General features: G+C 41.4%; 1 protein-coding gene and 1 non-coding gene across 3 annotated transcripts in view; both read right to left on the bottom strand.

Annotated features, from left to right (window-relative positions):
- Nucleotides 1–26,075, bottom strand: part of Ep300 (E1A binding protein p300) — a 62,991-nt gene extending 36,916 nt beyond the window's left edge. For both annotated transcript variants that reach the window (XM_028789850.1, XM_028789851.1), the window contains exons 1-6: nucleotides 25,461–26,075; nucleotides 11,222–11,859; nucleotides 7,181–7,357; nucleotides 4,712–4,973; nucleotides 3,777–3,890; nucleotides 2,142–2,387 (exon numbers count right to left, since the gene is read on the bottom strand). In XM_028789850.1, coding sequence (XP_028645683.1) covers nucleotides 2,142–2,387; nucleotides 3,777–3,890; nucleotides 4,712–4,973; nucleotides 7,181–7,357; nucleotides 11,222–11,859; nucleotides 25,461–25,554 — 1,531 coding nt within the window. In that variant the 5' untranslated portion in view covers nucleotides 25,555–26,075. The remainder of the gene's footprint in view (nucleotides 1–2,141; nucleotides 2,388–3,776; nucleotides 3,891–4,711; nucleotides 4,974–7,180; nucleotides 7,358–11,221; nucleotides 11,860–25,460) is intronic.
- On the bottom strand, nucleotides 19,978–20,084 carry LOC114640932. The gene has a single exon (XR_003714221.1). It is a non-coding gene; the product is annotated as a U6 spliceosomal RNA (small nuclear RNA).
- Nucleotides 26,076–27,586: the final 1,511 nt, after the last annotated feature.

Here is a 27,586-nt window from a genome sequence, read left to right as displayed (position 1 = left end):
CAAAAGGGTTGATCTTCAGACCTTATTGGTCAGCCAATCTAGCCAATGAGGGAGCTCCAGGCTAATAAAGAAGACATGGACTCAAAAAATAAGGCAGAGAGTAAAATAGGAAAACACAGACCTTGCCTCATAACAGGGTGTCAGGGGCATGACATTTTTAATCCCAGCATTTAGAAAGCAGAGGCAAGCTGATCTCTGTAAGTCAGAAGTCAGCCTAGTCTACCAAGGTGAGTTCCAGGACAGTCAAGAACTTCAGAGTTACCCAGTGAGATCCTTTCTCAAAACAAAGGGGCCACCACCGCCCGGCCTAGTATGTATATTTGTAACCTCAGTGATGGGAAGGAAAACACAATCTAGTCTCTGGGGCTCTGTAGGTAGTCAGCAGAGCATAAAAGGCATGCTGAAGGTCCCAGTGAGAAACCATAGAAAAAGCAGGGCAGTGGTGGTGCACGCCTTTAACCCCAGCACTTGTGAGGCAGAAGCAGGAAGATTTCTGAGCTCGAGGCCAGCCTGGTCTACAGAGTGAGTTCCAGGACAGCCCAGGCTATAAAAGAAACCCTGTCTCGAAAAAACAAACAAACAAACAACAAAAACCAAAACAAACAAACAAACAAACAAACAAACAAAAAACCCAAAGGAGAAACTCTAGAAAAAACAAGGAAGGGCTAGAGATATGAATCAGTGTTAAGATATACAACTGTTCTCATAAGTTTGGTTCCCATCACCCAGTCACAACAACAAGTATCGTAACTCAAAATTCAATAATTCTCACCTGGGCACCTGTACTCACATGCACTTATGGACAGGGAAACATAGACACACATAAACATGGGGAGTGGGGCTGCCTAAAGCATGCTTGCACACAACCACAAACATACACTCTCACAAATAAAAACAGTGAAATGTAGGCAGCTGGAGAGATGGCTCAGCGGCTAAGAGCATCTACTGGTTGTTCTTCCGAGGACCCAGGTTCAATTCCCAGCACTCATATGGCAGCTTACCCCAGTTTCATAGATCCAACCCCTTCACACAGAAAAATATGCAAGCAAGCACTGATGCGCATAAAATAAAGATTATTTAAAAACACTAAAAGTAAAAACACCTTTAAAAACAAAACAGAGGTTGGAGATTTTAGGAGCACTGACTCCAATAGGACCTGATTTGATTGCCAACACCCACACAGTGGTTCCCAACATTGGTAACTTCAGTTTCAGGGTACTGTCACCTCATTTCTGGACTCTGTATGCATGTAGAACAATGACATACAAGCAAAGGGAAGGAAAAAAAAAAAACCTCTTAAGAGCCAATGAAGAATAGGACTGAGAAAGGGCTCAGAGGTTGGAAGTGAGCCTGATTAACAGAGCTCCTCAACAGCTGTGTTTATACAGAGACCTTGTCTGAAAACAACAACAAAAAATTGTGTATATGTATGTACACGTACACACACACACACACACACACACACACACACACACACACACACACGGCAGGGGGTGGGGAAGCAGAGAGGCAGAGAGGCAGACAGACAGCAACCAAAACCAAAAAGAACACTTGCTGATATTCCAGCAAACTAAAAAACAAAAGTAGCTTAGTCAGGTATGGTGGTGCATGACTTCAATGCCAGCACTTGGGAGGCAGAGGCAGGAGTTTGAGATCAGCCTGGTCTACATAACAAGCTCTAGGACAGCCAGGACCATATAGAAAGATAAGGTCTCAAAAAACAAGAACGCCTAGGGTTGGCCAACGAGATCACTTGGGGTAAAGGTCCATAAGACACATGATGATAAGGAATTAGAAAGGATCTAATTTCTGGAAATTCAAACTCAATTATGAAGAAGAGAAAGAAGAAGAAAGGTATCAAAAAGGTATCAAGCATTGGCAGTAATTGTTTTCGGCATATGGACTATAAGAGTGTTCTTTATGCTATAACTTAAAAATCTCAATTCCCCAAATCATTTAGTAAACAGAAAGAGACAAAAGAGGTAGGGAGGGAGAAAGGCAGAGGGAGAGACAGAAGGACAGGGACAGAGAAAGGGAGAGGGAGGAGAAAGGAAGCACGCCTACAATCAGGTTAATTTTGATTTATACATACTATTTACACATTTAACCAGTATCACCTCTGGACTGGAAGACACACTTACTCATGTTGTTCATGGACCGCATGCCCTGGGGAGACTGTCCAGACGGCTGACTCTGTTGGTTCTTTGCTTGTACCTGGGGCTGTGGTGGAATCTGGTTTACTTGATAGGGTAGTCCAAGAGCAGCATAAGCTCGCTCTATAGAACTGGGGTCAATCTGACTAACAGTGCTTAGGCTAGGGGTGGACTGTTGTCCCACTCCTAGAGAGCTAGAGTTTCCAAGCCCGACTGGTGCTCCAGTCAAAATTGCTAGAGAAGACAAAAAATACAGTATTAGACTACTATAGATAAGAAAAAAATATTAAAATACTTAAATAAAAATTTTAAAAGTCTCATTTAATAAAATGTCTTAGTAGTATAGATTTAGATTTTTTTTTTTTTTTTTTTTTTTTTTGAGACAGGGTTTGTCTGTGTAGCCCTGGCTGTCCTGGAACTCACTCTGTAGACCAGGCTGGCCTTGAACTCAGAAATCCACCTGCCTCTGCCTCCCAAGTGCTGGGATTAAAGGCGTGCGCCACCACCACCCAGCTCCAATTAGATTTTTAAAATTTTTTGTAAATTCATGTTTTATATGGACTTCCAAATTTTTGGTTTTTTTGAAACAGAGTTTCTCTGTGTAACCCTGGCTATAATGGAACTTGCTTTGTACACAAGGCTGGCTTCAAATTCAGATCCACCTGCCTCTGCCTCCCTAGTGCTGAAATTAAAGGGGTGTGCCACTACCACACATGGCTCCAAATTTCTCCCTTAACACTAAATACTTAATATGTTTTCTAAGAAAAATATGGCATTTTGAATGTAGTATTTTCACTTATTACTTTTCTCTGAGAACAATCTCATCTTCGTTTATTAATTTTTAAAATTTTATAAAAGAAAACTCAAACACAAGCACGCACGTGCTCGCGCACTCTCACACACACACACACAGAGTATTAAAAGTCAGGTGATAGTGGTGTAGGCCTTTAGTTTCAGCACTCAGGATACAGAGGTAGATGATATCTGTCAGTTCAAGGCCAGCCTGACATGTCTACAAAGCAAGTTGGATAAAGCTGTCACACAGAGAATATCTATTTTGAAAACCAAATAGTCAAAAAAACAAACCATGTCCCCAGCCCAATCCAACATTTCTCATTTGATATACTTGTTGCAAGTATCTAAGAGTAACCCAACTCAGTGTCAAAACATGATGTTTCAGTTTTGAAAAATTTTAAAAAAAGAATGTATGACACAACAAAATTCTAAACTCAAGCAGCTGAGGCAGAGATAACAAATTGAGTGCCAGCCTGGGCTACATAGCAAGTCTATTTCTTTCTTTCTTTTTTTTTTCCTTGGTTTTTTGAGACAGGGTTTCTCTGTGTAGCCCTGGCTGTCCTGGAACTCACTCTGTAGACCAGGCTGGCCTTGAACTCAGAAATCCGCCTGCCTCTGCCTCCCAAGTGCTGGGATTAAAGGTATGCGCCACCACTGCCTGGTACTTATTGTTTTGTTTTACTAATTAAGAGAGAAATAAAAAACCTTTCATTCAGAATGGCATGGCAAGACCAGAGTCTCAAAAGTCAAGCAGTAGTCTACACTCTGTCAAAGGGCACTAGTGGGCTGCTCAAAATACTTGGTTTAAAGGAAGATTTAATCACTTACACTGTTGATTTCGCTTGTCCCCAGCATTTTTGAGAGGAAGACACACAGGACAATCATGTCTTGTGCAATTTTTCCAGTGTGAGATGATTTGTCGAGAAGATGCACAATGTGCCACTAAGACAAAACAAAACATTGTAATTTTATTTACAGGAATGACATCCAACTTATTGAGTGTTCCAAATGTACATAGTGCACTAGTTATATAGTTATATAGTGCAGAATATATGCCTATAAAACAGTGACACCAGACATAAAAGTATTCAGTTGGGCAAAACTGTACCGTGCTGAGTAATTGCCCAAATCAATGAACAAATATCACAAAATATCACAACTTCCTAAATTAGCATACACTACTTACTAAAAATAATTTTTAGTAATCATATAGCAGCTATCTTCATAATTTCTCAAATAAAATACAATCAATACAATTAACAAAGTACATAAATTGTATTTCATCCATATGGTAGCCTTTCAAGGTATCATGAGAGGCACATTGGTAATGTGCAAGTTGTAAAGACAGCTCAGTCAGTCAAGGGTTTGTAATACAAGCATGAGAACCAGAGTTCAGACCCTAGGACCTGAAATATGTCATGTTAACCCCAATGCCTGGAAGCTGGTGATACTGAACTCCCAGAAGTGGCTGATAGCTAGATTAGCTTCATCAGTAGCCTCTGGCAAATTTTAGTGTAGAAACGTGGCTCAGCAATAGAGTGCTCCTCTACCACATACAAGGATCAGGGTTCAATTTCCAGGAACAACACAAACAAGAAAATATACACTAAGAAGTTATAGTTTATTGGTTGGGAATTCACCTGGTGTACAAAGTCGCTTTATAAAAAGAGAGAGCAAAATTTACTGTCAGAACATGTCTGTGTCTAAAATGCCATCAACATAATCAAAGTACTAAATAAAACAACATCCTAAAAGCTACTCACCTTGACAGGATTTGCCTGACTGACAATGTGTCATATGATTTAGGACATTTTTCATGGTGCGACAGTGAGGAAGATTGCACTGCCTCACTTCCCCATTAGCTTGCTCCCGGCGCTGGCACTTGTGAGCATGTAAAAGGAGAACAAGCTGCTGCTGGATGAGCTTGCGCTTCTCTGGATCGGCTGTATGTGCTCCAGAACCCATCCCTGGGGCAACTGGCGTTACCAGGCCTGGCTGCTGGACCGATGGGGTAGGCTGTTGGCCCTAACAAATGTAGCAAAGATGCATTTAACAGTGTGACAGTGTGCCATCTTTTAACAGGGACTAGGTATTATCAAATTAAACCCTTGGTGGTGATCTACTATATGGCAGACTTCATTCTTTCATTTGGATGGGAAGAATTCAATATATACATAAGTAGCTCTTATTATCAAAAAGATTAATGCAATAATAAATTACAACAGCTCTCAATAATAGTTAAAAGTTATGTATGTATTAAACACAAGAGAACTAAACCAAAAGGAAGAATATATTCCACATTCTTAGAATGAGAGGCTCAAAGGAAAGGGTAAGATCCAGATTCAAGGCCAGTCTTCTTTCTATAGAACAAGTCTGAAGCCAGCCTGTTACCAGATCCTGCCTCACAAACACACAGGGACTGGAGAGATGTCACAGTGGTTCAAAGTACTTGCTAATTCTTCCAGAGAACGGCATTAAGTTCACAGCATACATATCCAGAGCTCACAGACTCCTATAACTCCAGCTCTAGGAAACCCAAGATGCTCTTCTAGCCTACTTAGGTACTAGCATGCATTCGCGTGCACACACACGAACACAAAAGAAGAAATCTTGAAACAAAAAACAAGTGTTAAAAAATTAAACAAGAAAAACAAGTGTTGTGCTACCATGTCCAGCAAAAAATTAACTTTTCCCAGTAGAAATTATTCCTTAGGACAATGAGGACATGCTTTGTTTATCTTTGTCTGTTTTTTTTTTTTTTGGAAATACAGACAATGAAGACAACACAAAATACTAAAACTTGTAGAAGAAAAATAAAATTCCTCTAGAACAAACTTCAAAAGGTAAAAACAAACCATTGAATGCCTAAGTAGAAACTGTTTGAACCCAAATCAGATTCACCTTCCACAGGTGTGGGTCTCTGTCTCCATAGATTAAAAGTGTGTTCTATCTCGCCTAACTTTTCCCTTTCCTTTGGTCTTTATCTCACCTCAGGATGGCCTGGAACTTCCTACGTAGATATAGCTGACCTAAACTTACTGAGCTCCATCTCACTAGAGACTTTAAACATATGAAAGCTGTCCATTACAGATGCTCCTGAGTGAAGCTTCAGGACAGCCACTCGTGCACTGGGTTCCATTCCAGAGAAAAACAAAAAATCATTGTTAATTGAAAAATTACGCTGGGCAGTGGTGGCGCACGCCTTTAATCCCAGCACTTGGGAGGCAGAGGCAGGCGGATTTCTGAGTTCGAGGCCAGCCTGGTCTACAGAGTAAGTTCCAGGACAGCCAGAGCTACACAGAGAAACCCTGTCTCGAAAAAAAAAAGAAAAATTACTTTGTTACACTAATCGAAATAAAATTAGTATTCAGAGTCCTTGAGAGAAGCCTTTTCATAAGAGTCTGTCTCCAAGAGCAGAACGGTTCTACTTTCCTATCCTTCAGGAACAATGCTTACCTACCAGAGAGAGAGAGCTTGCTGAAGGAGTCTCTTAGTAGCACACATTTACTCTTATTTAGAATTAGTCTTCCAACTGATCAAGAGGCACAGCAAATAAAATCCCATATGGAAATTTTACAAAGCAAAAGGATGATATACATCATGTACCTTAAGGCACCGAATATATATTTAATACCAGTATATATAGGTAAATAACTGTAATGACCCATGTGCAGTTCAAGAGTCACATCAGAAGAAAACTAACGGGGGCTGGAGAGATGGCTCAGTGGTTAAGAGCACTGACTGCTCTTCCAGAGGTCCTGAGTTCAAGTCCCAGCAACCACATGGTGGCTCACGACCATCTGTAATGAGATCTGTAATGATGCCCTCTTCTGGTGTGTCTGAAGGTAGCTACAATGTATTCACACACATCAAATAAATAAATACATAATAAATCTTTAAAAAAAAAAAAAGAAAAAAGAAAACTAACTTCTGCAAGCTGATTTCAGACATCCACAAGTTTACCACAGTATTGTGCACACATCTACTCTGCATGTACATAAATGCTAAAAAGAGAAAAGAGCCAGGCAGTGATGGAGGCAAAGGCAGGCAAACCTGAGTTCAAGGACAGCCTAGTCTACAGAGCAAGTTCCAAGACAGACAGGGCTACACAGAGAAACTACATCTCTAAAAACTAAAATGAAAGGAGAAGGGAAAAAAACAAAGAAAGAAAACAAAACAAAACGAAAAAGACTCGAAAAAGAAGTCTTAATGAAATAGTGCTAAGTACTCACCATGTTGGGCATTCCCCCACCAGGAACTGCCTTTTTGTCCATTGCAAATGGAGGTAAGTTATTTGGTAGAACAGTCTTTGTCTGAATTTGGAGACCAATGCCAGCTGTTCCAATCTGCTGTCCAGAATTCTGAGTGTATGGTGAACCATAAGGACTGGGATTGCTCATCATTCCCATCTACATAAAATTAGAAAACAAAACGTCATTCTCTATATTACTAAGACATCACCATGACCACAGTTCATGTTCTATATTAGAAAACCATTTAAAAACAAAAACAAGGGGCTAGAGAGATGGCTCAGTGGTTAAGAGCACCGACTGCTCTTCCAGAGGTCCTGAGTTCAATTCCCAGCACCCACATGGTGGCTTCACAACCATCTGTAATGGGATCTGATGCCCTCTTCTGGTGTGTCTAAAGACAGCTATAATGTACTCATATATAATAAATAAATCTTTAAAAAAAAAACAAAAAAAAAAAAACAAAAACAAAAACATACTGAAAGACTCAGGAACATAGCTTAGCAGGTAAAGGTGCTTACTGCAAAATTCTATCAACCTGAATTTGATCCCCTAGACTTGTAAAAGTGAAAGGAGAAGACTGTCTCCACAAGGCTGTCCTCTATACCCTCTACACCTGGGTGGTACATGCTCTTAAGAATGCACATACAGGCTGGAGAGATGGCTCAGCAGTTAAGAGCACTGACTATTCTACTAGAGGTCATGAGTTCAATTCCCAGCAACCACCTGATTGTTCACAACCATCTGGAATGGGATCCAATGCCCTCTTCTGGTGTTCTGAAGACAGCAACAGTGTACTCATATACATAAAACAAATAATTCTAAAATTAAAAAAAAAGACTGTACATACAATCAAAATAAATACAACCCAAATTGAAAAACTAAAACACAATGAATATAGAGCCAGGGCTACATGTTTTTTAAGAAACATTATCATCTTTGTGCTCAGTTTATCTAAAGCCATCCTACTATACAATGAAGAATGTTAAGTAGTGTTTTACACTAAATTTGTTTGTGTACTCATGTGTGCCCACCCAGTATATACACTTGCAAGCACTTACCATAGTGCATGTAAAGAAGTTAGTTAGAGGACTATCTGAGTCAAGGACACCAGGCCTGGCAAGTGTCTTACCTACCAAGACATCTCACAAAGCAAGGCTCTCACTAAACTTGGATCTTGCCGTTGGATCTTGCCGATTAGGCCAAGGAGTCTGGCCTCTGCCTCTCCATTGCTGAGATTAAAATGCCACCAGAGCCAGCTTTTTACTTGGGTGCTGGGGACTAATAAGTCACTGTGCTTTTGTAGCAAGCATTTAATCAAATAATCTTTCTTAACCCCGACTCCGACTGTATTTTCATACCAGGATTGGTTCTGTGAAGCCTATAATCCCAGCACTTAGGAAAGAGAAGGATTACCAGTTCCATGCCAGTCACATTCTCACTCTTATGTGACTACGTAATATTAACTTGTAAAGGAAATAAATATTACGATCACAATAATGCAAATGTTTCTCTTTTTCTTAGGTAGTACCACTTACACTCTTTTAAGACATAATCTCACTATGTAACCAGGTTGCCTTGGAAAGGCAAGCCCCTGCTTAGCCTCCCAAGGGTAGATAGATCATGAACTTGCATCACTACAAGTGTGCTTATTTTGTGAGTGAGTGCTCTGTCTGCCTGGATGTAAGGCTGTATACCACTTACATGCAGTGCTTTTCAAGGACAGTAGAGGGCATCAGATCCCTGCAACTGGTATTAGGGTTGGCTACAACATAGATTCTGCGAATAGTGCCTAGGTCCTCTTCAGTCCTTTGCTTATTTAAGATTTTAAAGTAGTAATATTTATTCTAAAATAATTATAATATCCATGACTGTACTAAATTACAGTATATTTATAATTATATTTATAATATTTATTCCAAAATAATTTATTCTAAATTATAATATCCATGACTATACTAAATTACAGTATATTTATAATTATATTTACATTTATAATTAATTAAAAGTAGAAATTCATTGAGACATATTATGAAAGAACTTTGAATGGTACAATAAAAGAACAAGTAACCAAAGTTTCTAAAAGTTCACAGAAGTAAATAAAATGCAGGTACTTGTAAGCTGCCTCAGTGTCTATATAAATAAGTACAATGTCTGCATTCACATATATCTCAATACAAACTGGTGTTGTATCTCAGAATTACCACCTTCCCATTATTATATTTTCTGTCTCTTGAAGCCTTTTTTTCTCCCCCACCAAAGAGAATTAAGGCAAGACTACATTTGCTACACCGTTATTTGATTTTACTTCCTTTTATAGCTGATAGTTCCTGATGTCCAACTACCCACCATAATACACTGACCTAACCTGAAAAGTAAAGAAAGTACCAGTGTTGTAATCCCAGATTGAAATATTCCACCCTCCTGGGAGCTCCTTAAATAGGAAGTAAGCAATCAATTAAAAATAGCTTCAGGAACTTCCTGAAACTGATCAGATTCACTAGATCCCTCCCTGCCAGAGTAAGCAAAAGGCTGAGTTCTCCGAAGACAGAGGACTCTGAGGACAGACCAGCAGCATAAAGTAGCCAAGCTGCCTGGAAGAGGCTTAGACCAATTAAGTTGCCTGAAGGCCTGTCTAGGTTCCCAGGATGGACTTTGGTAATACAGTTGTCTTTGAGTCATTTCTTCTCTTATAAACCCTTAATTCATACTCTGGTAAACACCCTAATAAAGCTCACTGGTTCATCAAATTGGATTTTGGTGATATTTATACTTTAGTCTGTGATTCCCTATTTGGGTAAGTAGCCATTGTGTGTTGTGTCTCCCCAGGGAAAGCTGTGTCACACAACAACCAGGCAAGGTCAAGCAAAAAACACCCTCTTCCCCACAAAAACCTTCAAGGTATCATTCTTCCTATGCTAAAATTGGTCTTATTTTTATCATATATTAAAAACCTATTAATACTAAAGTTGCTGCCCACCCTTATACACAAAAACATTAAAAATACAGCTGTTAAGTGTGAACAAGAAAAAAAAAGTGTTGTTTTGTTTTGTTTTGAGTCAGGGTCTCATTGTACAGCCTTGCTGGCTTGGAATTCACTTAAATCCACCTCCCTCTGCCTCCCAAGTGCTGGGATTAAAGATGTACCACCACTCTGCTATGAAAAAAAACATTTAAACAGAAGTATTCTGCATAAGCCTGCTTATGACTATTGCTGCCCCCAAAGCCATAGGTTACTAAATGAAACTCTCTGTGTCCACCAGAGATGCTCCAGAAGCCACCAATATCGACTATTGCCATTGTTTGAACCGTCCACCTGATCTAGACGGTAGAACACTACTTCTGAAAAACACGCACTTTGGTTATAGAACATGGAGAATGGAGTTGGAAGATTTGTCCCTGCTGACTAGCGTTTATGTGCTAGAAGGTAAATGCAGCAGACTGCTAGGGAGTAAAGTCACTCATGGTCTTACCAAGCCATGCACCTTGCAAGCTACAACAAAGTTTCAAAGTAAGATGTCCCCAACGTTGTAATAGTATCCTTACTATTAGGAGGGTAAACCAGGTTTCTTGATTGGATTTCAGGTGTGCTCCATGGGAGGAAATTCATGTCTCATTCATGTAGTAGCCCATAGCTAGTTGCTAAACAAATTAATATGGTGCCAAAGTACCTTCTTAATATTTTTGTTTATGCCAGGTGGTGGCAAAACATGCCTTTAATCCCAGCACTTGGGAGGCAGAGGCAGGTGGATTTCTGAGTTCGACTCCAGCCTTGTCTACAGAGTGAGTTCCAGGACAAAAAAAAGATTAGGAATTCATAGGCCACCATTTTGGAAGAATCACAAAGGTACAGGATACCAGTCAAGTATAAAAATATTTTCTATAAATGTAATAAAAGAGCTTATGACTTGAACCAACACATTAGATCCTTGGCACATAAATACAAAATAAACAAATAACCGCAAACTCTTCATACATCACTAAAATGTACAAAAGGGTACTATATACAAAAACAGTTCTCACCTTAAGTGGCTGGGGGCCTCTCAATCCTGGTTGTCCTCCCATCTGAGGAGAGCCCTGCTGCAGTGGCTCAGTCAATAAATTGCCAGCACTGCCCATGCCTGCGTTTGGGTACTGCATGTTTGGCCGTCCCCGGCCTGCTCCAATTGAACCATTCATGACTTGATTGGGCATTATCCCTTGTCCATTGCCTGCAGCCAACATTCCAGGATTCATGCCAGCATTCATCCCTGTGTTCATTCCCATGGCAGGCTGATTCACTGGACTGTTCATCATACCTGCTGTGGACTGAGCAGGACCCTGATTTGGTCCACTACTGCCCATCCCCATGTTGGGAGAAGTCAAGCCTGTCTGTGCCATTGGGCTTTTGACCATGCTATTTATCAGACTTAATCCAGGGCTGTTCTGTTGGGCCTGACTGGCCATAACCTGGCCTGGGCCACCAACTCCCATATTGAGGTTAGGGGAACTACCAGACCTTAGCAATTCTGACAGCTGTTTATGTTTAGAGGCTGCATCTGGTACTATGCCAAGACTTGTCTGAAGCTGACTAATATCACCACCATTGGTTAGTCCCAATTCCGAAGAGTTGATTAATTCATCTGGTAAGTCATGTTCCAGGTCAAACAGTGAACCAAAATCTAAAATCAAATAGAAAAGATAAAGGTTAAACATGACACAACCAAAATCAGAACCTCTTAAGACAATTTATTTCTCGGTAAGCATAAATTAATTACATCTACAACTCCCAAAGAAAACTAAATGTTTATTTTTTTTTAAATCTTTTTTTTTTTAATTTTTTTATTTATTTATTATATGTGAGTACACTGTAGCTGTCTTCAGACACCCCACAAGAGGGCATCAGATATCATTACAGATGGTTGTGAGCCACCATGTGGTTGCTGGGATTTGAACTCATGACCTCTGGAAGAGCAGTCAGTGCTCTTAACCACTGAGCCATCTCACCAGCCCCTAAATGTTTATTGTTGAAGCTTTTCATATACTCAAATAGTATTGTATTCTTTTTAAAAGGTTAATTTTGGTTAGCCAAATAAGCTATAAAACTTAAGAACTAGCCAGATATGATGGCGCATGCCTTTAATTCCAGAACTCAGAAAGCAGAGGCAGGCAGATTTCCGGGAGTTTGAGGCCAACCTAGTCTACAAAGAGTCCAGGACGGCCAGGGTTTGTTACATAGACAAACCCAGTCTTGAAAAACAAACCAAAACCAAAAACAACAATAACACCAACAACACCAACAAAACACACACACACACACACACACACACACACCCCAACCCAAAACCTAAGAACTGAGGCATAACACCAAGTCAAAAGAGGACTGCATGTTGGCACAATACCTACTAAATGAGTAGCTGAAAACTTAGTACTAATAATCATTAGAAGATATGCTGGGTCACAGAGACTTACTAGAGAATAGCACTTGCAGCTAAGCCTGACAACCTGAGTTCATGCCCTAGAACCCTCATGAATAAAGAAAAGAACTGATTCCTATAAGCTGTCCTCTGACTTTTACACCCACAAGGATGACCACGAAGACATGTATACAGACAAATTAACATAAAAATTTTATTTTCTAATTATTACTTCTTAGTGTATATGTGTGTGCCATCAGAGATCAGAAAAGAGCATCTTCCCTGCAGATGGAATTAGAAGTAGTTGTGAGCTGCCTAACTTGGGTGCTAAAAACTGAACTTAGACGTAGAAAGGCAGGAGATGTTTGTAACCACTGAGCCTTCTTTCCAGCCCTTTAATAACTTTTTTTAAAATGGTAATCTAAATTCAGTGTGATAGCTCCTGCCTATAGCCCTAGCACTCAGGAGGCTAAGGAAAGAATGGGCTTACTTGGCTACAGAGTGAAATCTTGTCTCAAAACAAAAACCTCTAACTTTTGAAATTAAATTAGGCAATTCCAGTGTTCCTTAGAAAGAAAGTTAAGATGAAAACTAAGTACTGTAATACATATACAACCAACACCAGTCTGGCCGCAGGAGAATAGAATCAACAAAGTATGAGCCACAGGTGATAGGCTGTTGACCACAGTTGACCACTTCTCATACCACAAGGATAAATAACCTTTACTAGTGAAGTGAATTTGGTTACATAAAAACTTGTATCCTACACAACAGTTTGCCTTAACCAAAATCTAGCCAGAAAGTGTTGCAAATAATGTCTCTGGGCACCATTAACTGCAAACAGCCACTCTACCTCAGCCAAGAATTACAGTAAATATTATAGATTTGGGCTCCTCAATATTGGTACTTTTTAGCATTCTATACCAACAAATACTTTACTGTGTGACAAGGGGAGAATATCTTAATAGTTCTTAACATATTCAGATACTTTTCTCTGCATTTGACTACAAAACTTTACATACACAAACACAAACACACACACGCACGCGCGCGCGCCAGTATTATTTTAGCCCATAGTTACAGCATGTGCCTACAATTCCAGCACCTGAGAAATGGAGGCCAGATAAGGAGTTCAAGGTCATTCTAGCCTATGAGACAATGCCAAAAACCAAAGTTTCCAGACATCGCCATCTTATTGACCTGTTTTAACATTCAAGTGTTTTGAGTTTCCTTTCCTTCCACCACAAACACATAGCAAGGAGCCAAGCAGGAGCTGGAGAATTTGCTCAGAGGACAGTGTGAACAGCTACTGCAGAGGATGGAAGCCACTCAATTCATGAAGCTCAGAACCATTTGCAATTCCAAGAGACTTGACATCCTCTGCTGGCCTCCAAAAGCAGCACATGTGTACAAACCTCAAACACAGATATACAAATAATGAAAAAAAAATTAGTTAAAAAAAAACACCCCAAGGATAGTTTTGGAACATAAATTTTGAATGAAAGTGACCTAAAGCTACCATTCAAAAATTGCTTAATAAACTAATACTTTTTTCATTATATCCTTGATATTTACATAATTAAGATTAAATATTTTTTTTACTTTTCACTGGAATTTCCAAGGAAATAGACTATTATCAGCATACTAAACATAGTGAAGAAACTAAGAAAGATAACCTTCAACTACATAAAATTTATACATGTCACAAATTATGGAGAAAAATCACAAAATAAACATAGTAATAAAAATAGCAGGGGTAGTCCACCCAGATGGCTCAGCTAGTAAAGGCAGGCGAATCTGGATGTTTGATAATGAGCTGATCTTCCTACCATCATGGTGGAAACAGAGACCACTTGGATTCACACAAGTTGTCCAGTTGTGGCGCACACAAATAACAAGAGAAGAAAAACCATTTAAAAACTAAGGGATGGAAATACAGGTCAGTTGTTAGAGGAATGGTTTTAAAACACACGATTCCCTCCCCAGTCCCAAACAAAACTAGTCTGAGGAGTGCCAGAGAGCTCAGCAGGTGAGAAAACATACTGCTCTTTTGCAGAATTCCAGTTTAAGTCTACTACTACTGACTACATGAATTCAAATCCTAGAATACATGTAAAAGTAACAGAAACAACTCCACAAAGTTCTCTAACCCACACACAAAATATAGATTCAATAAAAATAAAACCCTCTGGGCAGACAGTGGTAGCACACACCTTTAATCTACTAAGGCAGATCTCTTGATTTCTAGTCCAGCTTGGTCTAAAAGGGAGTCTTAGAACAGCTATTCTGCTATCAGGTTCTCTCCCTGCATACTCAGCCATCACAACAGTCTTTCTTCAACCATTTTCTTACTCCTACAGTTTTTGTTATGAAAACCCAATAATGGCAAATTCCTTACCATGTTTGTCTTATCCACTTTTCTGTCTCCATGAAAACATCCAACCACACAACAAACATTCTAGCCACATCATTTGCATTTACGTGAAATACCCTTCCTCATTTCCAACAAAAACTAAGTACTTTGAACCCTAATGACTTTTGTTAAAATGTATGTTTTGCTATATGAATGTTTTCCAGCAATATCCAAGACCCATGTCTGAAATATCTCTATCAGCTACCTTTTTTGGGGTGTTGGAGGAGGCAGTGTTCAACCAGGCCTACAGGTTTGTATAGGCCTGGCTCTTCTGGAACTCAATCGGTAGACCAGGCTGGCCTTGAAATCCACCTGCTTCTGCCTCCCCAGTGCTAGAATTAAAGGCATGTGCCACCACTGCCTGGCCCCTATTATGTACCTTTAAATATTACCAGTGCAGTGTTTGTAAGGAAACTGTGTATGTCTGTGTACATCACCACCTTAGCAGATCCTACACAAGAGCAGAAACTACCTTGGTTCATCTTGATACTCCAAATGCCTAATCTTTGGTAAATATCTAGCAACAGCTAGCTACAAAGGAATAGACATCAAATGAAGACAGTGCCTTTCTCAATTCAGAAGAAACTTCAAATGTCCAACTTTTACTCACTTCCCCAGTATATTGATTCATTCTTTCATTTGTTCATACAACACATACATATACCACACACACACTTCTCTTCCTATAATCTCTTAATTACCCACCCATCTTCCCCAACTTGAAACTTCTTCACCTGGCTAACTTATACTGGAAATCAACACCAAGTTATATCTCAGCCACCTAACTGTCAAACCTTACCACTTTTTTCCATCTTCTGTGATAAAGACCACCCTTACTAAAGCCAGGATTCTTTACATCTCATTTCTCTTACTGCCCCTTCTCAAGTCTTACCTCATTTTAAGTATTTTACGTATAACTCTGCATCCATTTAAATGGCTAAAATGTACAGTTTAAGTTTATATAAATATTGTTAGCCATACATGTTTAACCCCTTGATAGTCTCTAAACTTCCTACTATCCCTCCAGTCAAGTGGGATATACAGGTTATTAGAATGATCACACTTTCTAGCCTTATGTACTCCCCTTGTTCAGCCAAGGGACATCGTAAGTATTATGAGATTCCAAGACAAGACACAAACTCCTCAGGAGACACCCACCAGTGTCTATAACCTAGGCTTCATATTCACCTGTTCCTATCTATATTTCCCAAATACATGCTGGTCACATCTGATTTTTTCAATGTCAGTCTTTTACCCTGTATCTGTAAATTCTGACAAGGGAAAACAAAAACATGTCTGTTTGAACATGGAGTGTTTCATAAACCAAGCAAGCATAAACGCCCAGCACACAAGTATATAAAAAAACACTAGACCAAAAGACTACTGCCATCTTGTTAACTCTTTGTTCCAATCTTCTTTAAATTGTAGTTCGCAAGCTAACAATAGGTCATGAAACTCATCAAGGGGGTAGCCATCAGTGCTTTGAAAAACCAAAACTAAATACCTGAATATGGTGGCACATCACTGTAATCCCAGCACTCAAGGGGGCTAAGGCAGAAGGGAGGAAACACCATTTATCAGTAGGGTTGGGGAGATGGCTTCTGTTAGTAAAGTGCTGCTACTCAAGCATAAAGACCTGTGTTTGAGCCCCCAGTACCCATGTAAAATAAAAGCCAAGTAGGACATGTATTCCCAATGCATTCCCAACCCTGGGGAAGTAGAGAGAGGAAGATCCCTGAGCCTTGCTGCCCAGGCTATCTAGCCTAAACAATGAGCTTCTGATTCAGTGAGTCCCCATCTCAAAAAATAAGGTGAAATGTGATTACAGAAGACAACCAAATCACCCACTGGTGATATACTAACATACAAACACACATGTACACACACGATAATAAATTTTACACTGTGACCAAGATTTCTGGCTTTACATTTAAATGTAGTTCTTAATCCTTAAACTAGGTGTTGATGCCTCAGACCTGTAATCCTCACACATAGGAAGCAGGTAGAGTTGTCACAGTTTGAAGTCAGCCTGACCTATAGTATAAAAGTCTGTCATTCATGTATGTATATATGTATGTACGTATGTATGTATGTATGTATGCCTTGGGGTGATAAAGAAAACTAAAAAGCACTAAATTTTTCTTCCTCATTATTGGAAAGTATCTTTTGGCTGGGTGATGGTAGACCATGCCTCAGGAAGCAGAAGTAAGCAGATCTCAAGTTCTAGGCCAGTCTGGTCTATAGAGTGAATTCTAGAGCAGCAAGGCAAGGGTTACATAAAGAGAAATCCTGTCTCAAAATAAATGATGAATGAATAAATGAATGAATCTTTTGGACAGGCACAGTGATTCTACCTTAGAATACCAGGGCAAGCAGAAGCAGAGTTTGAGTTACTGTGCTATTACAGTGAGTTCCAGGCCACCTTGTAGTGCAAAACGAGACTTTTGTCAAGACAACAAAAACAGTGCCTGAGATGGCACAGCAGTCAGTACTTGTTGCTACTGCTAGGGTTCAATTTCCAGCACCCACATGGTACCTCATAACTATAACTTCAGTTTCAAAGGATCCAATACCCTTTTCTGGCCTTCATGGGCACCAGACACAGACAGTGTGCATACGTGCATGCAGGCAAAACATTCACACATAAATAAAAACAAATATACACTAAAACCCATCTAGACTAGCAAATGAAAATTGAAAAACTGGGGCAGCCATCTTCCAGTTAACTCGCCAAAATGATGAACACAAAGGGAAAAAGAGGAGAGGAACTCGGTATATGTTCTCTAGCCCTTTTAGGAAACATGGAGTTGTTCCTTTGGCCACATACATGCGAATCTATAAGAAGGGTGATATTGTAGACATCAAGGGAATGGGTACTGTTCAAAAAGGAATGCCCCATAAGTGTTACCACGGCAAAACCGGAAGAGTCTACAATGTCACCCAGCGTGCCGTGGGCATCATTGTAAACAAGCAAGTTACGGGCAAGATTCTGGCCAAGAGGATCAATGTGCGGACTGAGCACATTAAACACTCGAAGAGCAGAGACAGCTTTCTGAAGCGGGTGAAGGAGAACGATCAGAAGAAAAAGGAAGCCAAAGAGAAGGGCACCTGGGCTCAGCTGAAGCGCCAGCCTGCACCACCCAGAGAAGCACACTTTGTGAGGACTAATGGGAAAGAGCCCGATCTTGAATGCTGCCAATAAGAACAATGTGATTACCCACTTCTCATACTGTTAATAAATACCAACTAGTTTTTAATTATTTAGATACAAACACTGTGTGGTAGCAAGCACATACATTGCTTTGGTTAATTTTCTTAGAACAAACCCTCACTCTAATCCATTCCTGCCTAAAAAACTTGTCGTTTCCAACTCCCAAATGCTATGATTATAGTTACACCATGATTGAGAGTGCTTTTATTCTTAGGGTTTGCCTCTCTGTTCCCCATATTCTTATAGTGCTAGAAGATTTAATATTTAGGTGGCTGATATAAAAGTCTGCTACAAGACTTACTTAATCATCACCTCTCTACACTCTAAGTCCTTCCCTTTGTCTTTATCCACCTTATATGTATGTCCATTAAAATAAAAGTCTGGCACTAATGTCCTGTGGTGGAGTTGGCAGTAACTAGTTAACACTTCATGTGTATACACATTGCACATCAAGTGCTGTCCTGAGCTTTAGTTTTCTTTTGTCTCAGGGTCATTTATATAGCAGTATCACTTTGTAGCCGAGGCTAGATTCTAACTAGAAATAATTAGTCTGATCCTCCCAGAGTTTTAGGACTGCAGTTTTCCTAAGCATTATATAGAACATCCTCACTTATTCCTTACTACACAACCCTATAATAGTGGGTGCGATAGGTAAGTTAGTTCAGTTAATAAAGGCATGGGATTCTCAGTTGTAGAAGTCTGACTCCAATGCCCATTCTCTTTCACCATTCATCTTTGTTGTCCAGGTTTTTGTTTTGTTTGAGACTGGCTCTCACTATGTATCCTTGCGTGACCTAGAACCTGCTATGAAGATGGACCACGCTAGACTCAAAATTATCTTCTCAACAAAACTGAGGATTGTTCTTTTTTTTTTTTTTTTTGGTTTTTCGAGACAGGGTTTCTCTGTGTAGCCCTGGCTGTCCTGGAACTTACTCTGTAGACCAGGCTGGCCTCGAACTCAGAAATCCGCCTGCCTCTGCCTCCCAAGTGCTGGGATTAAAGGCGTGCGCCACCAACGCCCGGCGAGGATTGTTCTTTGAGGCATATAAAAAGAATGTGTTATCTAAAACAAATTTTATACGTGGAGCTGGAGAAACTACACAATGTTTAAGAGCACTTATTGCTCTTACAGAAAATCTGGGTTTAGTTCCAAGCACACACAAGACAGACCCAGTCTCAGGGATTCACACCCTCTTCTGATCTGAGGGCACCAGGCACATTCATGCCATATACATGCAAGCAAAATACTCATATAAAAAATAAATCTAAAAATAAAAAAGTTAAAAAAAAAAACCAAATTGCTAAGAGGCCTAATTAATCAGTATTTATTCTCTTAGCTCCCCATTGTGTCTGTCTGTGCACGTTCATCACAGCCATGCATGTGGTTGTCAAAGGACAAATGTGTTGAGTTGGCGCTCCTTTTTAACTTTTAGATAGGTTCTACAGATTGAACTCAAATCTATAGGACTGCATAAGCAAGTACCTTTACCCATTTACCCATCTTAACAGCCCCATTTTAATATTCTTTTGAAGAAATGAGCAACAGAAAAAAATGTATCAAAATTTCAGAAACTACTAGCCATCATATGAAAAAAAATGGTCATTTGCCAAAAACAGAAAAACAACAACATTGTTATGTTTTGATTTCTTCATTTTTGTTTTGAGGTAGGCAGAGCCTTGCTACATTATAACCAAGGCTGAGCTCAAAAACTCAATCCTCCTTTGCCATAGCCTCCTGACTGCTGGAATTACAGGTGTGTACAAAGGATCATGCCCAACTCATTTTCCTGTCATCCTTATGCAGGGGCCATGCTAATCTTCTCTGTACTATTCCAATTTTAATATATGTACAGCCAAAAAAAGCACAAAATTAAATGTTTGGTTTGCCTTAATCTTTGGTAGAAATTGTTTCACTAAAGTTCCTCACACTCACAATAGCTTCAAGCAGGTGTAATGTAGCATGCCTGTAGTCCTAGCTACTAAGGAGGCTTAATTGGAAGGTTGGTTGAACCCTAGAGTTTTCAGACCACCTAGGCAACACAGTAGGACTCCATCTCGAAAGTTTAAAAAAAAAAAAAAAGAAAAAAGAAATTGAATGAAAACAAAACCACAAAATGACTATTTCCTATTTCTTATTCATTAATTGTTGGGTATTATAAACTGGCAAGGTGACATCTGAATTTTTTTTGTAAATTTACCACAAATAATTACTTTATACTTCCACTTATCAGGCAATATTTAGTATGTCTACGAACACCACTATGCATTGAAAATTATTTTCTTCAAGTTGAATAGACAAGAGGAGGTAGAAAACTAAGTGCCAGAGGGCACTAGCCCTCTTCTGAATACAGGCTCCTACTGGGGAAAGGCACCCACACTCTGACAGTCACTGCCAACCACACAATCTGTTTGAGGTTCTATCAACTGAATTTACAAGGCCTTGAGAAATTTAAGGTATGGGGCAAAGTGTTATAGCACAGCAATACCTCACTAAACCATGGGGTTGGTTGTTCAACCTATCTGATTATATAAAGAAACTCTAATGAACACATTTTGCAACTAAAAACAAAACGAACAAAAAAACAAAATTAAAGCATAATGCCAAGATCTGAGAAAAACAAAACACAACTCCACAGATGTATTCTAGCTAGGACAGTAAGTCATTTACTTTATACAGTGTTACCTTGAGAAATAACAAAGGTATGGCTTGCCCCTGTAATTCCTCACTGGGGCAGCAGAGGCAAAAAAAGCTGTAGCAAAATAATCATCTTTACCAGTTCTCTAGGGCATACATTAACCTACTGGTCAAAATTCAAAGCAGACTTCATACACTGGGTCTTTAGTGCCTTTGAAACTGAGGTAGAGAGATTGGTTTGTAACATAAATCCAGGCCAATTCAGTTATCAATACAGTAGGGCTACAGAAGAAAATCTTTACCCTACAGAATTGTGGTAAGTCCTAAAACTGTTACCCATCTTTACATAGCCTGTTCTTAAGTGTCCTTTAAGTGATTTTCAGGCAGTGACAAAATGTTCACTGAGGATTGAAGGAAAAAGATCACACTCATCACTGCCATCATTTAAGATCAGCTGAAATAGTTCAACAAGTATTCAAAAACTTACCTATTAACTTCTGTGAACAATTTTATATATATGTATAAAAGTTTACAAATAGCTTTTATGTTCTTCTAGGGGAGAAAGAACAGAAGAAAGTTAAGTTTCAAGCAGGACACTTAGACACAAGCAACAAATAGATCTCTTTGAGCATGGTCTTCATAGTGAGTTCCAGGACTGCTAGAGCTACATAATGAATCTCTATCTCAAAAGAAAAGGAAAGGAAAAATACCGAAATGCAAACATTCAAGTACAAAAACAAAGACAGAAAGGAAAAACAGAAGGAAAAAAGGCAGGCAGGCTTTTATTCTTTCCCATTTCAACAGAAAATGTGAACCTACATCAAGTCATTGGTCTCAACATGGCAAGTTCATAATGTACCTGGGGTCCTCTGAATTCTGCATTACCACCTAAATCCAAAAGTTGGCAAAACTTGATGGCTCACACCTTTGATCCCAAGCACTTGGGAGGCAGAAGCAGACAGATCTCTATGAACACAAGGCTAGCTTGGTCTATATACGGAGTTCCAGGAAAGCCAAACTGGCTGGTACAACAGAAAAACTTTGTCTTGAAAAGCCCAAAAAGAAAATAAGAAAAAGGGGGAGGAAAGCCAGGCCGGGGGTGTGGGGGGTGGGTGGCCTACCCCTGTAGTCCCAGCACTTGGGAGGCAAAGGAAGGCGGAATTCTGAGTTTGAGGCCAGCCTGGTCTACAGAGTGAGTTCCAGGACAACCAGGGCTATACAGAAATACCCTGTGTGTGGGGGGGGAGGGGGGATGAAAAGAGGGGAAGGGGAGGGGTTTCACAAGTTGGCTAAATACTTATTTGTTCTGTGACACTTCAGAACTTACCAACTCACAGATTTAGCTGCCTTTTTTTTTGTTTTTGTTTTTCTTTTTGTTTTCCGAGACAGGGTTTCTCTGTGTAGCCCTGGCTGTCCTGGAACTCACGCTGTAAACCAGGCTGGCCTCAAACTCAAAAATCTGCCTGCCTCTGTCTCCCAAGTGCTAGGATTAAAGGCGTCTGCCACCACTGCCAGGCTTAGTTGCTTTCTTATAAAGAAAATGCATTCAAATATTTGACAGGTATATATATACACTACACATTTTATAAGCCTAATTTACTTTTTAAAAAGTTTGCAGGATCCAGCTGGAGAGATGGTTTAGCAATAAAGACACTGGCTGCTCTTCCAGAAGACAAGAGTTCAATTCCCAGCAACCACATGGGAGCTTACCCCTGCCTGTAACAATAGTCACAGGAGATGCAACACTGTCATATAGACACACACACACACACACACACAGGCAAAACACCAATGCACATTTAAAAAAATTTTTTTAGAATTTTGGCCAGCTCTAGATAAAATTAAAATCAGGCACAACAACCAACTTACATGTTTATTAAATACTCAATGGACGTCTTAAAAATCAAAATCAAAATGTAAGCCAGGCAGTGGTGATCAATACCTTTAATCCCACCACTCAACAGGCAGAGGCAGACACATCTTTTATTATGAGTCCACATGAGTTCCAGGATGACCAAGACTACAACCCTGTGGGAGTGGAGGCAGGGGGAGAATGATCAAATAAAAACACTGCCAAGTTTTAAATGTAAAATGCTTCCTTACAAGTTGCCTAAAAACGTGTTGCTACCACGGTTCTACCAAAATATAATGGCACCCTCATGGTAAATTCATTCTCCCAGCCCTGACAAAACAAAGAAAACTAGGCTGGTATAATTTAAGTTATATACTTGCTGGGTTTGGTGGCACACACCTTTAATTCCACCAGGGAGGGAGGCAGAGGCAATCATCTCTGTCTAAATTGTAGGCCAGTTGGGGCTATGTAGTGATACCCTGTATCAAACTAAAAAGAGAAAAAAATAAAAATAAAAAAAAACCTAAACAAGCCAGTCCTTTGACACTGGTCTTAATCCCAACAAACAGGAGGCAGAGGCAGGAGGCTCTCTGAGTCTACCCTGATCAACATGGATAGTTCTAGGACAGTTAGTCAGAGCTACAAAAACCCTGCCTCAAAACAAAGCAAAACAAAAAAAGCCTAATGAAATAAAAATTTAAGAGGAGCAAAAAATTAACCCTCACTACAGTGTTAAGAGAAGAAAAGTTACTAATACTAATATAAACCTTACGCTAAGAATAAATCAATCTCGGTATTGAATTTTTTTTCACATTTAAGACTCTAGTAATTGGTATAGGTCAATGGGTGGCACCTGCCTTTAATCCCAGCACTTGGGAGGTAGAAAGGCTGGTGATCTGAGTTCCAGGACATCCATATCTACTCAAAGAAAATCCCAGACTCTACCCCTTCCCCAAAAAAGGACTCCAGTAATTGCATTCAAAGATATGGAAAGCAAGTTTTGCTTTTTTTAACCATGAAAGTTAGCCAAAAGCTATACAATTTAGCAAAATACACAGATCAGACAAAGTGCAGTAGTCCTCCACCTGAACAGCAATGTATGAACGGACTTGTATGAATGTATGAACAATGTATGAATGGAGACTAAGTCTCTCAAATCAGAACATCAAAAAGTTCATTTTAGAAAGTATTCCATACAATATTTCATGTTACTGGCTATATCAAATATGGTAACTTGTGAACATGTTACAAAAGTACATTTATTATAGGGGCCAGGGGATGAAACAGAATTGCAAAGTGATTGTCTATAATATTAATGCCTATGCCTATGAATTTCAAAGACATACTTTTAAAAAAATTCTCTAAGACTACAGGAACTTTACAGGTGAATGCTCAGTATAACTAAAGTCAGAACCTTAGAGCACTGCAAGACTCATCCTTCCCAACTGTTGCAGGTGAGCAAAACTCATGGTTCATAATACAGCTGCTAAACGGGCAGAGTAAAGCACTGGCTCTATCTTATTTTCATGCCTTAATATAAATCCCACTCAGAAACATGGCCCACACGTTCTCTACAATTTGCAGGGTACGTTTAACTCCATTGTACACTCTCATTGGCAGATGGAGGGGTGCTGAGCCTGTTCTCTGAGTTAAAGGGATGCTTGAAGTGAGGGGAACATCTTGTGAACTGTCAGATGACCCGCCATTCTTCTTCATTATTCCGGCCTCTCAAACAAGTCAAACAGCAAAAGAGGACCAGGTCAGTGATCATAGAATAACAACACTAAACTGACAGTAAGCAAAAAAAAGAACAAACGATGGAAAGTCTCCCCGAAGGTCTCCTAACAAAGGGGCTGACTGAAGAAAAGAATTCCTTGATCTTGTAAACTGAAATTGCAAAGATCCAAAAAGCAAAACAAAACAAACATACAAGTACAGAACCTAATGTACACTTTTATACTTCTACAATCACTTTAGTTGGAAGTTCATGACTGGGACTCTTCCAACTTATCTCCATTTCTAATTGTGGAAAGACTTCATCTTTTCTCTTTCCCTTCTAAATAAGAAAGTGACAACAACCAGCAAAAGAAATGTCTCAGGTCTCCTCATCTGAACACACAGTTTGAGACATTTTAGTTTAACACCAAATAGATACAAAATAAACTGCAGTTCACACTAATTCTTAAGGCAAGGATGGAGAGAGAGGACTTAAGAACAGTATTTTGCTGAACTTTACATTACACTTAAAACCTTGGATCAGACACTAAGGTTTACCTTCCACCCCCATTCCTCAACAGAAAATCTGCTTCACAGGAGCAAAAATCTTTAAACATTGGGAAAGCAGAGGAAAAAGAATTAAGTGCAACAGTGGAGAAAGATTGGAAAACCCTCATTCACCAGTAACAAAAAATAGTAAAAGTGTATAAGAGTATAAAAGCCCTTACACACAATTGTATCGGCATTTCCCAAATTAAATTGCATAGAATCAACGATAAAGGTCCATGCAGCTCCCACTTCCAAGCTCTTAATTCCAGAACACACAACGATCTGACATGACAGTGTGGCAATGAATGTATCAGAAGGCAAAGAAAATGGTTGAGCTACTGGACGTCTTCGACCAGTCCATTCAAAAACCTTTAAAATTAAACACTGGCCAGAGAAATGGGAAGAGATACACAGAAATACCCTATAATAAAGGTGCAACGAGCAGAAAAGCAGAAGGGAACTATGGAAAGCCGGGAGTCCCGAGACTAACCTGTGCCATCGCTGGCGGACGCCGAGAGGGCCGGAGATGAGAGTTTAGGCCGCTTGGCTGAAGGCGGCCCGGGTTCCACCACATTCTCGGCCATTTTTAATTCTTTCGGAGATAGAACCGAGGAAAAACGAGAATCCTGAGGAAATCTCTTCTTCAAAACGGGGTCCCCGCCCCGCTCCTAAGGGTGGGCTCCGGAGCTCCGCCGCCACCCAAGAGGGGTGGGGGAAGTTCCTTTTTCTCTTCGCCTGGTTGCGGTGGCCGGAGAGGGATGCGGACTCAACAGAAATGGTAGGGGCAAGTGCGAGGGGCCGGGCCTAAACCAGGCCGGGAGGAGGGTACAGCAACACTGATCCCACGAGCACGTCCGCTGCAGCGAATTCTCGGGAACTCACAGCTCTACAGACGCAGTCCCCAGCCCGCCACAGCGAGCCCCTGCCCAGCCGAGGTCTCTCGGAGCTCCGCCGCCGCCATCAACCTCTTCCTCCTCGGCGCTGTCCTCCTCCTTCTCATCGCCACAAGGAGGCGGGGGCGAAAAAGGGGGAGAGGAGGAGGCGACCAAAGACACTCACCTCCTCCCGGTGCCCCCTCCCGGGCCTGCGCCCCCACCCTGCGAGCCCTCCTCCTCCTCCTGCCGCTGCGCTCCGCGCCGCCGCTGCCGCACCGGCCCCTAATGGCCGCACTGAGCTCACCCGAGCCGAGAGCCAGACTGGCGCCGGGGCCACCTCACATCGCGCAGCGGACAGCGGAGGCGCGGCGACGACGCCGAGCGTGGAACTCGCCGGCCCAGAGGGCCAGGGGGGCCGGGCCGAGCAGGGCCGCCCGCCCGCAACCCCGCGCTGACGCCAAGCCCACCGACGCGGCCTCTCCGCGCGCCGCGCTCTCCGCCTCCGCTCGCAAGCCCGTGGAGAAATAAGTACGGCCGCCTCTCTGGCCCTCACCCCCGGCAGCCAGGTGTCGGAGCTCCCGCCCCCCGCCCGGGGCTCGGCTCGGGGGCTGCCCTGGACGGCGGGCAAAGGCGCCGCGGGGCGCGGGGTTATGTAATGGTCCCCCCTTAGGCGTCGACGCTGGCCCGGGCTGCGGTGGGGGTGTGTGCGGGCAGGAGGGGGCTAAGGGTCGCCTCAGCCTTTGCGCCCCGGGCCCCCAACCACTGTCTCAGTCGCGGCCGCCGCTCTCCGGCCAGGTACCCTCCGCACTCCCTGCTCGCGCAGTTCGCACTCAGCCGGGCGTCCCGCTTGTCCCACTCTCGCCCGGTCCCTTTAGTACTCTCCTCCCCCCCCCACCCCCCCCACAGACTAGCACACAAACAAGATGGCGGCTGTTGTTTCTTGCCTCTGCCGAAACCTCCTTACAGGATAGCGGTAGCGGCGGCGGCCGGAAATGAGCCAAGACTTGGGGGGGGGGGGGGACCCAGAGGGGGGAGGGGCCGAGGAACCGGGGGCGGGGCGAGGGCGGGGCCTCTACATTGCAGCTCACACAATGGGGGAAGCGGCGCCGGGGGGGCGGTGCCGGCTCCAATCACGGGATCCGCCCAAGGGCCCAACGCGGTAGGCGCTTCCGCAAACTCCCCCGGCGTCACTCGGTGGCTCCCTTTAAAGGGGAGGTCTTGAAAGGGGGGGGTCGGGGGTGGACTTAAAACGTATTTTCAGTCGGTGGACACTTAGGTGCCTGGGCTGGGTCTCTGCATAGAATGTAGTCAGAGCTCACCACGGTCGGAGTGCCCTGGTTTTGCCCTCTCAGGTTGATGTTTGGAGCCCCATTAAATCCGCCAAGCACCTGTGTTTCAGAGTAGAAACATATCCCATCCTCTTCATAGCCTTTTCGAAAAGAGCAGTTCATATCTCAAAGCCACATTGCTAGCTAGTCCTTTAAGTTTTCTCTGAAATGTCTGATCCAAAAATGAAAAATCTGGACTACGGATAAGATTGTTAGAAAAACTAGGGGAGGGGGTTACCACAACATGGGAGACTGTTCAGGGCTAGACCCTACATACAGTTTTGCTCATCAGGTGTGTCTAAACATCCTTACCAGCCTCCAATCTTTTCTCCTTTTTGGTTTGGTTTTTGGTGTTTGTTTTGTTTTGTTTTTCGAGACAGGGTTTCTCTGTATAGCTCTGGCTGTCCTGGAAC

Source organism: Grammomys surdaster, unplaced genomic scaffold (genome assembly GCF_004785775.1).
Source record: "Grammomys surdaster isolate TR1022 unplaced genomic scaffold, NIH_TR_1.0 125852, whole genome shotgun sequence".
NCBI lineage: Eukaryota > Metazoa > Chordata > Mammalia > Rodentia > Muridae > Grammomys > Grammomys surdaster.
Note: the sequence above shows the minus strand (reverse complement) of the source record. Positions and strands in the feature narration are given on the sequence as shown.